This window comes from Acomys russatus, chromosome 4 (genome assembly GCF_903995435.1).
Source record: "Acomys russatus chromosome 4, mAcoRus1.1, whole genome shotgun sequence".
NCBI lineage: Eukaryota > Metazoa > Chordata > Mammalia > Rodentia > Muridae > Acomys > Acomys russatus.
Genome location: NC_067140.1, coordinates 1,697,647 through 1,715,103, shown reverse-complemented (window position 1 = coordinate 1,715,103; position 17,457 = coordinate 1,697,647). Strand labels below are relative to the sequence as shown.

The 17,457-nt window shown below is 49.2% G+C and overlaps 1 protein-coding gene across 1 annotated transcript; it reads left to right on the top strand.

The window, feature by feature from the left end:
- Positions 1 to 7,678: 7,678 nt before the first annotated feature.
- Defb123 (defensin beta 123) lies at positions 7,679 to 16,813 on the top strand. Its single transcript, XM_051143532.1, has 2 exons — positions 7,679 to 7,741; positions 16,574 to 16,813. Exons 1-2 carry the CDS (start codon positions 7,684 to 7,686, stop codon positions 16,717 to 16,719), a joined length of 204 nt encoding a protein of 67 aa, XP_050999489.1. The 5' UTR covers positions 7,679 to 7,683; the 3' UTR covers positions 16,720 to 16,813.
- Positions 16,814 to 17,457: the final 644 nt, after the last annotated feature.

The window sequence follows — 17,457 nt, the reverse complement described above, 5'->3', positions numbered from 1 at the left end:
AAACAGTCAACCCAACCCACACTGGCTCCCAGGCGGGTCACTGGAGATACACAGAAAATGAACGGCTACGCAAGTCTAAAGTTTTGTCACCAACGCAGACCAAACTAATTAGGCTTACCCCTAGAGCCCCAGGGCCGTGATCGTGAATCTGCCATCTCTTTACAATCTCCTTACTTTGGCTGCCGCATCCCAGTTGCCATGGAGATCCGGGTAAAGGTTTTTGAGAAAGGTACCCTAGCCTGGGTATCTATCTGGGCAAACCACAGACCGTTCTTTATTACCACAGCTCATGGCAGCCTCGGCTCACTCCTCGGAGCTGACTTCACAGAATTTTAATTCTGTCTACAAGGTGTGTGTGTGTGTGTGTGTGTGTGTGTGTGTGTGTGTCTGATCTTGGTTTTCAACTTGACACACTTGGGACAAGAGGACCCCAGTGAGGACCTGCCTCCGTCAGACAGCCTGTGGGTCTCAGCGTTGGTTCCCGCTCCCAGGTCCCGGCCTTGAACTCCTGCCTTGGCTTCCCTCAGTAATGGGCAGCAATCTGAAAGCCAAACAAAGCCTTCCCAAGTTGCTTTTGGTCGTGGTTTCTCATAGCGAGAGAAAAGCTAACTAGAACAAAGTGGTCTTGAGTTTGCTCTGCCCTAGACCCCAGAAGAGGTCCTTGGCTCTCGTGCTCCCACAGAGAAAAATTCAGATGGGATCCAGCAGGATGGAAAGTAGGCAGGGCTTTCATTAACTCAGCCAAGAAAACCACAATGCACTCTTTAGAACCAGAGCCAGCTGAGCCGGGCAGGCATGGGGCTTATGTCTCTCTTCTCTCTGCCCCCTCTCCCCTGTGCCTCCTCCAGGGCAGACACTTCCAGGAAATGGGTGTGCTCTTCTTGGCACACCCTATGTTACCCAGACTAGTCAGTCTGTCTGTTATAAGTAAACATGCATGATTTGATAACAGATACAAGTTTTTAAGTGGCCTCTAATATTGCAAAGCTCACCAGAGGAAAGGGTGGGTATGCACCTCCCCGGTGAGGCATGCCTGGAGCTGGGGTGAGTGAGCTAGACAGAGTCCACCACCATTGACTGTTCTTCACGTCTTGTTTGGGGCCTTGAGCTGGACCTGGCAGAGAGACCACCATGACCTGTCCTTACATTCTGTTGTGTTGACCACCACCACCTGTCTTTTTGGCCCAACTGAAGTAACAGGGGTGGCAGCAGGGTACTGTTAGTCTCTTCTGATACTAACTTCCTGCCTAACCAGCATCTTCCCATCCTGGGTCCCTGAAATAATCAGGAGTAACTTGTAAGGTTCTAGAACCTTCTTAGTCTTACTCCTTCCTGCTGGGCAGACTTGACTGGTGCACAGATATTTTTAAGTTCTTTTACAAGGTTGTTCTTTGTCTTTCAAAAGCCTAAGAATTACAGAATGTTCCATTCCAGCGAGCCCCAAGCAGCACAACGGCTTCCAATGACCTTGGATGTCAACTATCTCATGAGAAACGGCAAGGGGGCAGCGCAAGCTAAGCATCTTTGTACAGTCATCCTGAGATTGCAGCTTGGGAAGCAAGTGGCATTGGCTCTCCTGGAGAGCTGGGGCAGATAGCAAGTGGCTACATTCTCCTTCAGGGCCAAGGGAAGAAGGAGAAGAAAGACTCCAGTGGTGCAGGCTGGACAGGAAACTCACTGCTGAGTCCGGGAATGGCAGCTGAGCCCAGAGTGCCTCTTTATTCTGTGCCTGGATTCGTCCAGACAATGAGCTACCACGGCCTCCTGCACTATTCCTCAGGAATGGGGATGGATAACAAACAGCAAACAAGCTGGGGGAGGGGGGCGCATGCCTTTAATCCCAGCAGAGGCAGAGGCAGAAGCAGGTGGATCACTGTGAGTTCGGGCAAGCCTGGTCTACAAAGTGAGTCTAGGACAGCCAAGGCTACACAGTGAAACCTTGTCTCGAAAAACCAAAAACGAAAGAAAGAAAGAAAGAAAGAAAGAAAGAAAGAAAGAAAGAAAGAAAGAAAGGGAAAAAAAGAAACAGCAAACAGTCCTTCCTCCCTTCAGGGTGATCATCCTTTTCAGCCAGGAACAAGGGAAAAATATGAGAGAGGGAACACTGGGCTTTGGTGGGCCACCTTCCGACATTTTCAAATTTTAAGTTGCCTAGCGATCTTTATTTCACAATAAAACCAAGTTGTCCCTCATTTCACTTCCTATGGATTTTGAATCAGTTAAGCACACGGTTTTTGAAATTTTTCTTAAAGCCTGTCTGTTTTTATGTGTATGGATGTTTTGCTGGAATGTGTGTCTGGGCAACACGTGCACGGCAGTCTGTGTCCCGGGAAGGTTGAATGTCCAGGAAAGGGGTGTGCAGCACCCCGCAAGGGCTGAATGTCCAGGAAAGGGGTGTGCAGCACCCCGCAAGGGCTGAATGTCCAGGAAAGGGGTGTGCACTTCTTGGAAGCCCACATTACCCAGAAGTCCTTATGCTGTAGATATATTTACACAATGCAAGAATATAGACAAGGTTTAAGCGGCTCCTAAAATTGCAAAGTTCCCTAGGGGGAAAGGTAACTGTCCTTGGGTCATGCTCCCCTGGTGAAGTGATCCCTGGAGCTGGTTTCAGCTGAATCAGACAGAGTTCACCACCATCTACTGGGCCTGTTTGTGAGTAAGGGGGTTGACCTGGCCTAGCCAGGGAGACTGCCACCACCATTAGGACTTCATGTCCTCAGTTTTTTGGGGGGATGAAGCTATTAGTCAGTCCCCTGGCACCATCCCCCTGCTTAACACTGGGTTGTTCAGAGCTTGCAAGGGGCTAGCTTTATAATATCACACATTAGCAGTCGATGACTCATATGCCAATATTTATTCAAGATTTTTATGATGCTACAGAAATGCTCTCTTCTAGCCACGTATTTGTCTGGAGTTAGAGACGAAGGCCACTGGGATGGGGCAGGCAACACTTAACTTTTTATTTCTTTATAGGTAATCTTGGTGGTCACAGGCATGCAAGTGAATGCAGCAAGATATTGGCTTATAGAATTGCTTACCCAGAAGGAAGGAAGAACAAGAGCCTGGCTATTCCCACTGCTCGGTCATCATGAGCAGCCAAAGACGCTTATGTTATCTAGACTTCACATCCCTGTGACACAATACCGGAGAGACACGGCTTAGAGGGAGAAGATGCTTCTTTTGGTTCAACACCTCAGCAGTTTTCATCAGTTGTTTCTGAGCCATGGTGAGATGGAGTGTCATGGCAAGGGGCAATAGCAAAGCTGCTCACGTTGTAGCTGCCAGGAAGCAGAGCGAAAGAGAACACCAAATGAGCTGACTTTGCCCTTTGGGCCCTGGCCTATGGAGTGGTGCTACCTATACTCAGGGCGTGTCCACCCTCTGTAGTCCTCTCTGGGTGTACCCTCAACAGACACATTCAGAGGTGTGCTCCGCTAGTCACTGAGACACTCCTCAATCCAGTCAAGTTGATGGTGAGTGTGACCGTCACAGATGTAGCGTGGCCTTGTAATAATAAACTTGAAACGATGGTCTGTTTGTTCCCTGGGGCTGCCTGCCAGTCAACATACCACAATGGAGCACTTTGTTAAAACAGATTTCCTCTTTCCCCACTGCCCTGCAGGCTACAAGTTCAAAATCAAAATGGTGCTAATGCTGGGTCCTCCAGAGACATAGAGGGCATGTGTGCTCTGTGCTGCTCTCCTGGCTCCTTGCTGCTGCTGACCCTTGGCATTCCTCAGCTTACAAAGGCACAGTTTCAACCCTGCCTCCATCGTCACATAGCATTCTTGTATTTCTGTCTAAATTGCCTTCTCCTTGTAAGGACAGCAGGCAAGCACATTTGCATAATTTGGGTGTTGCCAAGCACCCTGCCAAAAGGATGCAGCAGCCTGCTGTTTATAATAAAAGTATTGCTCTCTAGTCTAAAACAAATGTCTCTGGGGTTGGGACTGGGGAGATAGCCTGGGGATTAGGAGCATGTGCTGATCTTTCAGAGGACTCAGGCTCAGCTCCCAGCACCCATGCCAGGCAAATCACAACCTTCAGGAAGTCCAGCTCCAGGGGATCCAAGCCCTCACCTGGCCTCCTCAGGCACTATACTCGTGTGCACAAAGCCATGCTCACACATATACACATAAGCTTAATGGGACAAATCAAATCTTTTTCTAAACTTCTGGGATCATTGATAAAATAATACTCCTGCTAATTTCATAGCAGAAAGTGGTACCACCTTGTCACTTAAATGTGTTTTCTTTGATTCTTGGTCAGGCAGAAAGTAGCCTTTCTCCCTGTCAGTGAATAGGCCATGGTGTCCGAGGTGTGCCTGGAGGTGTTCACGTGTCCGAGGTGTGCCTGGAGGTGTTCACACAGCAGCTTCTTCTGCCCCCTTACCAGGTCCTTCGTTCCTTGTAACTGAGAGGACCCACCATACTTATACCCAGCTGGGACTTTTTTTTTTTTAAAGGAACAATGGCACATGAATATGCAAGATGTGGCCCAGGAGGGGAGTGTGGCTTTCAAGGTGCCACCATGTAGCTGGGCACTGAGTATTGAAGGAAGCTCTGTGGTCTAAGGGTTGCAGAGACTGGCTGACTGACCCCAAGAGTCTGTGGGTGAAAATGCAACTGCCCTGCCCTGAGTGGGAGCTGAAATCCTTGGGTTGCTACATCCGCTCGCTTTCTGTGTCACGGCCACACCTACAGAACCCTATAAACCGGCGGGTTAATGGACCCCCATGGTTATCTGCTCCAAGTCCTTCGTGAAACACATTGAAACCCAGAAAAAAAGTACATCTTCTAGGGATGTGGCACTGGCCTGCTATGCATGAAGCCCTGGGTTTAACACCGCGGGGAAGGAGACGACGAAGACGAGAAAGGAGGAGGAAGGGGAGGAAAAGGATGAAAGACTCTTCCAATAGCTCATAAGAACGGGAGAGATGGAGTCTCTCTTCCTGCTGCCTGCAGATCCAGATGTAGACCTCTCAGCTCCTTCTCCAGCACCATGTCTGTCTGCGTGCCGCCATGCTTCCCGCCATGACGACATTAGACTAAACCTCTGAAACTTCAGCTTGACACAAGCTAGAGTCACCTCTGCAGAGGATCCTTACTTGAGAACATGCCTCCACCAGAATGCCTGTTGGCAACTCGGTAGGATACTTTCTTGAATGATGATTGGTATAGAAGAGCCCCGCCCACGGTGGGCAGGGGCTCCTTAAGTATAGAAAATGACAAACTGAGCAAGCCTGGAGAAGCAAGCCAGCAAGCAGCACTCCTCCCTCACCTCTGCTGCAGTTTCCTGCCTCCAGGTCCCTGCTCTGATTTCCCTCACTGATGGAGTGTGATCAGAGAGTTGTAAAACAAAATAAACTGAATGGGAGAGATGGCTCAGCAGCTAAGGATGCCTATAGCTGATGCCAAGGGACTGGGTTCAGTTGCCAGCACCCATATGGAGGGTAAAGGCATTACAGCCATCCACAGCCCCAAGGGACTTTTCAGGCCTCCAAGTACACCTGCACTCACATGTGCGCGCGCGCGCACACACACACACACACACACATTCACTTAAAAATAAAACATTTTTTTTTTAATTAAATTAGTAGGAGAGCCGAGAATATGACTCAGTTGCCTGAGTAACTGCTTAGAACACTCAAGGCCCTGAGTTCAGCCACCAGTGAGCCCTTTATAAAACCAGCCATGACAGCACACGCTGACAGAAGCAGGAAGATCAGAAGTTCAAGGTCACCTTCAGCTACATAGAGAGATCATAGCCAGCCTCGGCTACATGAGGCATGTCTCCAAAAAAAAAGGTGTGAGGGGAGCTGAGAGAGCGTGATGGGGAGAGACATAATATTCATCAGATGTTCCAAGGGTTCGTTTTAAAATACTTTCCAAAATGAAGACTAGGTTTGTAGAAGGGGTATCGCTAGTCACTGAGCACGTTCAATACCAAACTTCTACCCGTACCCAGACATCCTTAAGGAGGAATGCCAGGCGGGCTTGGAGGAATGCCAGGGCGGGGCATGGTGGCACACGCCTTTAATCCCAGCACTCGGGAGGCAGAGGCAGGTGGATCACTGTGAGTTCGAGGCCAGCCTGGTCTACAAAGTGAGTCCAGGACAGCCCAGGCTACACAGAGAAACCCTGTCTCGAAAAAAAAAAAAAAAAAAAAAAGAGGAATGCCTGGGCCACCTGTCCCACACACTCTAACATTCCCCTTTGTGAGATTTTGTAGCGTGTCCTGGCAGGTCCTGCCTAGGATGACATCCTCCTACTTCTCAGGTCCTTCCCTTTTTACATTTTAATGATCTTTGGGGACTGCAGCCATTGTGCTCTGTCATTGTCACTGGTAAGAGGTGGTAAGGACAAGGTGCAGGTTTCCGCTGTTTCTCGCAGTTCCCTGTTTAGTAACAGTTCTCCTTCCCCACTTCCAGCCTGCTGACCAAAGTAACCCCAGAGGCCAAGCCCACCACTAACTGCTTCTCTGTGACCGCCACCAACAGTTATCGGTAGCCGGGGCGGGGCTGGCGGGGTGAGGGGGAGGGATAGGGGTGAGGGGCGGAGCTGAGAATGTCTGTACCTCTTCCCTTCGCAGTCCTGGGGTGGCCTCAGTTCTTGGCCCATCACCCACGGAAATGAGCTAATGCTTTTTCAGCTCCTCGAACAATTAAGTTGAGGCTAGTTTTTACCAATGATTTCGTTATTCCGTGATGCTGAGAGTGGCTGTTCTCTTCACAGGGCCACCATGGTAGAGCTGTAGGACTGGCCACTGGGTCCCTTCCCAGACCGTCTCTTACTCTCTTCCTTGTAAAACTGAATCACTGAACACCCAGGACCCCGTGCTCTCGTTTACCTTTGTGTAAATCCTGGGCAGCCCACTGTCCCAATATTCTCTGTCCCCACAGTTGGTTTGGTCACTATCTTATCTTGTAAGCTTTGGTTTCCTTGACCTCTATCTACACCAGGAGGGTCCAGTCAGGAAGTAGAATTCACGGAAATAATAGAGACCGAGGACAGTTAATGGAGGGAATTGCTTACTTTGGCTGCAAAGTTGAGAAACAAGGACCCTGAAGAATGTACTACCAACTGCAGAAGCAGCCACCTCGCTCCCGCCAAGGAAGCTGAAGAAACGGGAGCGATCAGACCAGGGCTCCGGAACCTCTGTTCTTGTATCCCTGAGGAAAGGCCGAGACAACCCTCTGCTAGCTTAGTATAGGTCAGGTGCTCTGAGAATTCTCGCATGCCGTTTTCCTCCCAGTTTATTGTTCCCCTAATATTGTATTAACTCTTGAACTGACCTTGCCCTGACTGGAACCCCGTTTCCTCTTCTCTGCCAGTCTTTGTTGTTTTATTCAGCCTACCCACTGACTTGTGCTCGGTGGCATTTATGTATATGGCGCCCCCTTGTGGTCCCTTGGATAACACGGCGCAGAGCTGGTGGGAAAGGGTTGTACTGTGTGGCCTTGGACCTTGGCTGTCCTCACCCTCTTGATCCAAAAGACAAAGGGATGCTGTGGAGTCGGTGGGTGTGGCTCCACACTGTAGACCGAGGTTTCAGGCTGTTCCCGTGGGCTGCTCCTGGAGATCCGAGGGACTTCCACCAGAGAGACCCGGCCTCCGCAGCTCGCCACTAACTTTGCTGCCGCTTTGGAGTTGAAAGCTTTGCCTTGGGTCTTCTCCCACCATGAAGCTCCTGCTGCTGACTTTGGCCGCGCTGCTGCTCTTGTCCCAGCTCACTCCAGGTAATGCAGCTCTCCTCAGGGGGCAAGGAGCCACCATTCCCAACGCCATGATAGAGGCGTCTTGCCAGGTGCTGGACCTTAGGTACCAGCAGCAACATTTGGAGTGTCTCATTAATCACCCACGCCATGCTGAGCTCTAGCAAGCCGTGGGAAGGGCCAGTGGGGGGGGGGGAGGTAGGAGAAGGCAACAGCAGATCTCTTACCAAATAGTCCCCAAAAAGTTCTAGGCTTAGTAAAAGCCACACCCACCTTAATGGGAGAGAGAAGGTTGTGTTTACAGCTCCTCTCTCGGTACCATACTTTGTGCTAGAGCTAGAACTATGAAGGCAAATGGCATGGCCCTTGGACACAATTAAAAAACGTAATACCCAGAGCTGTGACAAAGGGAACTGGGTACACATGCGTAGGGCCCGGCTAGCCTGAGGTCAGCAGAGTCCTGAGAAGTAACTTGAAATTAGGCATGGGAGGGGAAGAGGTGGACGGGGGAAGGTGTCCCAGGAAGTTTAAGCATCAATAAACACCCCCATTCCAGAGAAGGCATGCCACCTACAGGGACCCAGTCCAGACTGCAGGGGTGGGTGATAGGAGCCACAGGTGAGGCTGTCTTGTGGGCCTGGGATGGCAGGTAAGGGCCACGAGACAGCTTAGTCAGAGGAGGTCAGCCTACCCTTCCCAGCAACCCCATACCAGCTACCTGCCCCCTCCGACTCACCTACTGGAACGTCTAGCCACCCCAATACTGTCGAACTTTACAGAGTCAGCACATGCTATTTTCCTAAACAAGCTAGCCTCAGTTCCCTCCTGTGACCCCAAAACACCCTTCATCTAAGGGAGAAAGAAAGGCCAAGAGCCCAGGTTGGCAAGTGGCTCACCCCTGTCTGACTCTGACTCCTGGACAACCCTCACCACTGTGTGGAGGATCAGTTTATCATTTCTCCAGTGGCCGTGACGACATCATGTGTGCAGTAACAGCAGGCTGAGGGAACAACAGAGAGAGACCTAACATTCTGGGCTGCGGCTCGGTTGATGCATGCTTCCCTAGCACAAAGAAAGCCTTGGCTTTGACACCCAGCACCACATAAATTGGGTGTGGTGGCACAGGATTGGAATGCCAGGATAGGGGAGGTGGAGGCTGAAAGATCTGAAAGTCAACAGCCAGCTAGCAAGTCTGAGGTCAGCCTGGGATAAGCGAGGCCCTGCCTGAAAGAGGGCCCAAGCAGTTAGTTTCTTTCTTTCTTTTTTAAAGATTTATTTATTTAAAATTATGTATACAGTGCTCTGCCTGCATGTACACCTGCAGCCAGAAGAGGGCATCAGATCACATTATAAATGGTTGTGAGCCACCATGTGGTTGCTGGGAATTGAACTCATGACCTCTGGAAGAGCAGCCTGTGCTCTTAACCGCTGAGCCATCTCTCCAGCCCCTGGAGCAGTTAGTTTCTTATAGTCTGTGATTCACCCGAACAGGTGTCGACCTTGCTTTCTCCTGGAGGACCCAAAGGAGTTAAAACAGTAAATGAGTCACTGCGTGTCCAATGTTAAGCACAGTGATGCCCAGGAAATGGGTCGCTGTGGCCTGGGGGAGCTTAAGATGGTGTCGGTAGGAGCCCTTGGTGGCTTTCCGAACAGTCCTTCCAGGGCTGCTCACACCCTCCCTCGCTACTTTGGCAGTGGGCGTGCCGTTTACAATTCTCTCCGCCCCTCACTTTCCCCAAGCTCTACTACACCAGGGGAGGAGGGGGGAGGGGCTTCTCGGACTGCCGCCATGCCACAGAAGAGCTGGTTTGGCTACAGGGAGAGAGGTTTGGCTACTTCCTGCTGCTGTTCCCCTTCGCCCTGAGGGTTTGATGAGGTGCAAAAGCTAAGCTTTCCCCTAAGTCCCAGCTGACAGCTGCTTGACGTGATGAGGGCTGAGGGGCTTCAGAACCGTCTTGGGTGGTCCTCACAGAACCTCCCTCCTGCGTGCGACATTAGCTCTGCTCATCTCCACTCTCCGAATGTCTGGGTAGCCAGCAGGCCTCTGCGTGTCTCCAGGATGTTGATGACATCAGTCTGGCAGGGCTAGTGGGGTTTCTCAGGCAGTGCCTGATGACGATGATGATGATGATGATGATGATGACGAGGACGACAATGACAACGGTGATAGAAGTGAATGTAAACTCCTCAGCTCCCAGGAAGTTATTACAAGAGCTTCTCCTGCACTTCTATTACTCATAGTGGCAAGAGGGTTGAGTGGAAGCCATCAGTCCTGGTCATCCTCAGCCTTCACCTCCTTCAGCCTACAGTGAAGTGGTTCTGTCTAAACCCACCAGGCTTTAGCTAGTCCCTGACTTGACTTGGTAAGTTCTGATTCTTGACATGATGATCTTGCTATGACTAGAAACAGCTGTTATCTCTTTTAAACTCGATGACAACAGTCATCCGAACTGTTGCTCACCAGTGCCCGAAAGGCTGGAAGTTCTACTCAGTTCCAGTTTTTGACAGTCAAAAGGTCTCATGATGAAAAGGGCATGAAACGTACATCCCTTAAAAATGCTGAAAATGACTCGGTGGTAAAGGCGCTGGCTGCCGAGCCTCACAACCTGAGCTTGAGCACCAAGACCCTCACGGTAGGAACAGACTGGCTCCTGCAAGTTGGCCTTGGTGTGCACAAGCAATAAATAAGTCCATAGAGGTAATTATAAAATGCTCAAGGGCTGGGGGGCTGCTTCACCTCCTGTGCAAGCAAGAGGACCTGAATTTGGCTCCTCGGCCCCCACATAAAAGGCCAGACGCAGCTGCGTGTAACCCCAGTGTTGGAGGTGGTAACAGATCCAGGAACTCACTAGCCAGCGAAGGGAGCCAAAACAGTGAATAGTCAACTCGGTGAGAGGCCCTGTCTTAATACAAGAAGGCGTGGAGTGATAGAAAACACCAAATGTTCCCTAGCCTCTGCATCCGTGCAACAGACAGACAGACAGATAGACAGACAGACATACACAGAGAGAGAGACAGAGACAGAGACAGAGATGGAGAGAGACAGACAGACAGAGAGAGACAGATGGAGACAGAGAGTGGTTTATTCATGAACCACTCATTGCCAAGGTTACATGCTTAGACACTTTTTGTTTGTGATGTACTTTTGAGACAGGATCTTACTGTGTAGCCCTGACTGACAAACATCCTGTTTTTAAACTGTGCCTTTTAATATTTCTCTGATCTTCATCCATCTGTCTTTAAAAGTTGTCTTGAAATAACTGGTCACTGACCTGGATCCTCCCACAGTGAGGATTTTGCCAATTGCATACTCAGGGTAGAATTCACAGTATTCCTCTGATGTGTAGCCCTGGATGGCCAGAAACTCACTTATGTAGACCAGGCTTCCCTCAAACTCACAGAGACCCTCCTGCCTCTGCCTCCTGAGTACCACCAGTGGCTACTGTTATTAAACTCAAATTGTTGCCTCCTTGGTGAGGGGAGTCTATTTGATTCCTAAACTTTATTTTAAGTAACCCAGTAGCTGTGGTAGTCTCCTTGTGTGCTGCCCAGCCATCTTTATAAAGACTATCAGCCCAGTCCGGCAGTCTTGCTACATTAAGCAAGACACCCTGCTGTAAAGGATACTGCACACCCAAGGGACTGTGGGCTTGGCTACAGTTCACCCAACGAAGAAACAGACAGTTCTAGACACAATAGGGTTTTTTGTTTTGCTTTGCTTTTTATTTTGGTTTTGGTTTTTTGAGACAGGGTTTGAGACAGCCTTGGCTGTCTTGGACTCCCTTTGTAGACCAGGCTGGCCTCGAACTCACAACGATCCACCTGCCTCTGCCTCCCGAGTGCTGGGATTAAAGGCGTGTGCCACCACACCCGTCTCAGACACAATAGTTCTAAACCAGTAAATTGAGATCCCTTTGAGTATTGTATATCAGATTACAAATAATTACAATTAGTAACATTAGCAAAAGTACAGTTATGAAGTAGCAACAAAAAAATTTTATGCTTGGGGGGGTGGTCACCACAACATGAGGAACTGTATTAAGGGGTTGAAGCATTAGGGAGGTTGAGAGCCACTAAATCTCGAGGAAGAAGGGCTGGGTGGGGCTTAGGTATAGCATAGATAATGCTTGGGAGACTCCCAAGCAAGGCTGGGCCACAAGTCAGCGTGTAAAAGGCTCAGACTGAGAAGGTTCAAGGCTGAACTTCTGAGTAAAGCACAGCACACAGAGGAGGGAGGAAGCCGGGTGTGGTGGCACAAACCTAGAGACCCCAACCCTTGGGAGGAGCAGGAGTTCAAGGCCATCCTCAGCTACAGAATGACCCCTCCCCCTAAGAGCCAGGGTGGGGGAAGGGGGGGCAAGAGTGAGAATTCTGTATAAAACATCTCATCTGCCCTTCGCACCTGCTGGAAATCAAAGCTGCTTTTGTTTGGGGAAACCTGATTCCTTGTGGGAAGAATTGGGACCATTCACCCTTGGGGATAGATTTCAGATACAAAGTGTCCATCACGATTCTGGTTTGAGAAAACCAGGTTTCCCAGCGTTTTGTCCCTTCGTTCATGAACAGATCGCTCAGAGGCGTTCACTCCGCTGTGACAGGAAGTGGTAGACCACTCTTTTCCTCCATCAATCTTGAGTTGGCTCCAGGCTTGACAAGAGACATCTGTATCTTCTCGGTCTGCGTTCTGGTCCTAACAGGCCAGTTCGCAGAGACTATTGGAACCTTAAGATAGTGAGCATCCTGGTTCCCTCCAGCATCCCTTACACCCACGTGTGCTGGCAACTCACTGGGCACTGCATCCCTTTAACTGTCTGGTGATCATTGCTTTTACACTGGGAATTGTACCCAGGGCCTCATGCACACTGAACAGTGCTGCCCCTCTGAACAGCATCTCCAAGCTTGACTACTGTCTTTTTTTTTTTTTTTTTTTTTTTTTTTTTTAAGCATGCTCTTTTAATTAATATTTTTAACGATTTATTTATTTATTTATTACATATACAGTGTTTTGCCTGCGTGTACACCGGCACACCAGAAGAGGGCACTAGATCTCATTATAGATGGTTGTGAGCCACCATGTGGTTGCTGGGAATTGAACTCAGGACCTCTGAAAGAACAGCCAGTGCTCTTAAACTCTGAGCCATCTCTCTAGGCCCACTCTTTTAATTAATTTTGAAAATCAGAGTGCAAAACAATGGGTTCATTCATGACATCTGTACACGTATATCATTGCACTTTGCTTGTATCCATGCATTGCGCAAACACTTCCTGAGGAGATGTTTTTTGTTCTTTTGTTTTTGTTTTTTAATGTCTACTTATTCCACATGGAGCACCAGCAAGAGACCAAAGCAAGGGTTCCACCCAGGCCTAGCAGTTGAGTGGGCTTACGTTATTGGCGCATGAGTAAGGGGTTATACACAGGGGCACAGGTGACCCCAACCCCACAATGGGCGCACCACCAATGCCTCATGCCAGCACGGATAACGGCATCTCTTTAGCTGCGGAGATGGAGGCCTTCTCCTCAGTTAGCCTTCCTGCATGTGGCTGGAACAGACCTGCACACAGCTGGGAGAGTGTGCTAGTGGAAGGGAGCATCTAATGACAGCCTCAAACCCTCTGTCTGTGAGGGACCCTCGGGAGGCCCAGCCTGGACAGTCTCTTGCAAGTAGTCTCGGCTGCTCTAACTAACATGGTAATGGTGGGACTGGAGACACGGCTCAGTGGTTAAGAGAACTTGCTGCTCCTCCAAAGACCTGGCTTGGCTTCCCAGTACCCACAAGGCATTGCTCAACCTTTGGTTACTCTAACTCCAGGGCATTTAATGTCCTCTTCTGGCTTCTATGGTACTGAGCACATGTGGTTCACATACATGCAAGCAAAACTCTCATACACATAGACTGAAAATAATAAGTCACATAACATGTCGATGGCATAGGTTCACAGTGACAACCTGAATTCCACGTGCCCAGTTCCTGGGAGGGCCTGTGACTCTGTCTGTTTCTGCTGCCTGACAGATGGAATGCTATGATTGGCAGGCATGTCACACGCTGGTCCTTGCTGTAGGGTTATGGGTCCGTGACCTGAAGAGACCCAGAGACGCTTCCTGGAAAAACAAAAAGCCAATCCCTCTACACCAGAAAGGGGGTGGGGGGCTTTGGATGTGGCTCTCTTCAATGCTAGCACTACTGGAACAGTGCACCCCAAAGATTTATAATTTTCTCAGTAATGTCTTGGGCTGAATCCCTGGGGCAGGAGCTTGCCCTCCTGGAAGAGGTTTCCAGGACAACACATTCACACATTGTTGTCTTCGTCCTTGTTGGTTGCCTCCCTGGGAGAGTTCCCATGCCCCCACACCGTCTGACTGCTTATCTCAGGACACATGGGGGCGCCTGGGCTGTTGTTGCATCTTTTCTATGATACAGGAAAGGGAGAAAGGGGGTGTCTTTGTTGCCCCAGTTCAGCCAAACTATAAAGAAATCTATTTTCCTTAAGGAATGGCTGCTATCCTTAGAGAACAGCGTTCCGTAGCACACACATACACTTATACACACATACATGCACTCACACACAGCACACTCACACACTTATACACACAGGCGTGCACTCACACACATATGTCACACACTACACACTCACACACCACACACATCCATCCATCCACCCTCTCTGGTCCCTCACCCCCACTCCTGCTCTTCAAATATCCCCCCTTCTGCTCACATATGTAAATGCATGTATCGCAGCATGTATGTCCACATGTGTGGACATCACAGAACAAGTTTTGGGCGTTGTATTAGGGAACTGAGGTTCCTGGCTGCTGGCCATGTTGTCACACTTGAGATTTCCCAGGTGCTATTTCTTCACATCTGCTCATTGTCTCTGTCCCCTTATTCCTTTGACACGTCAGCTGCTGACGTGTTGGTCTGCTATTGTCATCCCGCACTCACTGATGCATTGTTCTTCCTCTGAATAGAGTCTGTTTTGTGTCTCCAAGTTCATTTATCTTTTCTAAGAGGCTTTTTAATTTTATTTACTTATTCAGTCTCATATAGCCCAGGCTGACTTTGAACTCATTATGTAGCTGAAACTTGCCTCCAGTCCTCTCGTCCCCACCTCCTGGGTGCTGCAATTATACCTGTGTACTGCACTGACTGGACAAATTTTTTAAAAGATGTATTTATTTTTACTTTATGGGCATATTACCTGTGTGTATGTCTGCATGCTGTGTGCATACCCGGTATCTACAGCAACCAGGGGGAGGCTGCAAGATCCCCTGGAACTGAAGTTACAGCTTATTGTGAGCTGCCATGTGGGTGCTGGAAACTGAGCCGGACAGAAGAGCAAGTGCTCTTCACCTCTGAGCCGCCTTCTCTCCAGCCCCCTAAATGCTACAGGTTTCTAAAGGCTTTCTGCTCTGGCGGGTGAGCACATGGAACAGCGGAACAGCGCTGGGCCTGAGGGCAGTTCTGCCTAGCGCTCTCCGGTGAGTCTTTGCCAGGCTTTAGTAGTTTCCTCACATGTGTGTTCAGAGAAGTGTTCAAAGATGAGAGGGATGCCCTTTGGAGGCCTCCACGGTGTGGCCATTTGGTTTTTCTCTCTCCTCTTTCTCCTCTCCTCTCCGTCCCATGCTGATTAAAGTAGTTGCTGTTAGTCTTGTAAATTTATTTTTTAATACTTTTTAAGCTAGCCTACAAAATAGTGGATCTCAGTGTGACGCTTTCATGCACGTAGATCGTGTTTTGTGTCTCTCCTCCCACTTGGTTGTCTGCGTCCATGTAATATGGCTCCTAGCTCCATCCATTCTCCTGCAAATGTCATGATTTCATTCTTCTTACAGCTGAATATAATCCCCTGTGGATATGGACTTCACTGGCTCTATTCATCTGGTGATGGACATCTAGACTGATTCCATATCTTGGCTATTGTGAATGATGCATCAACAGACACAGATGTGCAGGCATCTCTGACAGCGGAGATTGCCGTGATGGCCCTGAGTATATTCGGGAATGGTATATATGGGTCATATGGTCCTTCGGTCTGCTGAGGAGTCGCTGTACTGACTTCCATAGCGGCTGCACAGGTTTACTCTCCCACCAGCAGTGAACAAGGCCTCCCTTTTCCTCACATCCTGGAGGACATCTGTTGTCATTTCTTTCCTTGGTGAAAATTGGGAATGCTGCTCTCCTTCTGTGAGGGAGCACCCAGAGAGGGCAAGGCTGATGCTGACAGCGTAGAAGCTGGCACTCGAAGCCTCTTCTGCAGAGGCTTCTCTTGCCCTTCTCTGGCGCTTGCTCCATGTCTCAGCCTTGTCCAAAGGACACCTGTGATTCATCTGGAAGTTAAAGACTTCATTCATCTGAGGGACACTGAGGCATCTGCAGGCAAAGCTGGTGCCTTGTGGAGAAGTGGGTGTGGGGCCTTTGCTTTGTCTCAGGCAGGGAGTGAGGTCACTCCTGGTCAGCCCCTCATGGGGCGCCTGTTCCCCTTCTTTGCGTCCAGTTGTTTGGTGCAGCCTCGTCCTATTGTGACTAACAGAACTGTTATTTCTTTCCTGGTTTGGGGTTTGTGATTTTGTTTTTGACAGAATGTTATGTAACTCAGGCTGGCTACCATAGTCCTGTAAAGGCAGATTTTCAAAATCCCATCATTTGTCATTTAGTCTAAATTTATGGTCAAAGAAAGGTAGAAAAAAATGGGGTTGGGAAAAACTTCAGTAGGTGGAAGGGGTCAAATGGAAAGCAGAGAGCCTTTCACACATCGACCAGCTCCTCCAGACCAGAGCCATCTCCTCCTAGGACTGATTCCACTCCCTCTCTCTCTCTCTCTCTCTCTCTCTCTCTCTCTCTCACTCTTCTGTGTCAGGTGATGCTCAAAAATGCTGGAATCTCCATGGCAAGTGCCGCCATCGATGCTCCCGCAAGGAGAGCGTCTACGTCTACTGCACCAACGGGAAGATGTGCTGTGTGAAGCCCAAGTACCAGCCCAAGCCCAAGTCCTGGATGTTCTAGGTGCCTGGAAACCTGAAGCCCAGATGGCGACACAGCTGGCAAAGCGTCCTAGGCTGACCCCATGGATTCTTCAGCTCAGTCAATAAATGCACCTGCCTGACTCCTGTGTCCTGGCCCCTGTGTCCTGACCCCTGTGTTGCCCACGCATCTACGTTAGCAATTTTCAGGTTTAAGAAGTCAAAGCTATAATAATCCTCATCGTCGTCATTGTTATTATATGACGTCTCTGTCTCTCGTGGGTGAATAGTGGGATTGTTCTCGAATCCATGACGCATATGATAACACAACTGTTGGACAGCCAACAGAGGCGTGCTTGTGTACATATGTGTTCTAGAATTGTTCAGGTAGACCGCTCAAGGTAATAATCATTTGCAGAGGTTGATTTGACCAGTTCTTAGTCATGCCAGTGCCCTCATACAAATGACATTTGCTATTATTAACCTCTGTAACCTCAAAATCATTATTTTTAAATTCCAACACCTTTTTTGCACAAGACATAAGTGTACTGTATTGCCTCGATTTGCAGAAGTGTGTTAACTGCATAATAGAAGAGACTGTGCCATTCTGAAAGACAGATGGTATTTCTGTCTACACAGTATTTTAGATGTTGTCTTAGGGTTGCTATTGCTGCAATGAAAACACCATGATAAAGAGCAAGTTGGGGAGGAAGGGTTTATTCTGCTTCTGCTTCCACAGCACAGCTCATCACCAAAGGAAATCAGGACAGGAACCTGGAGG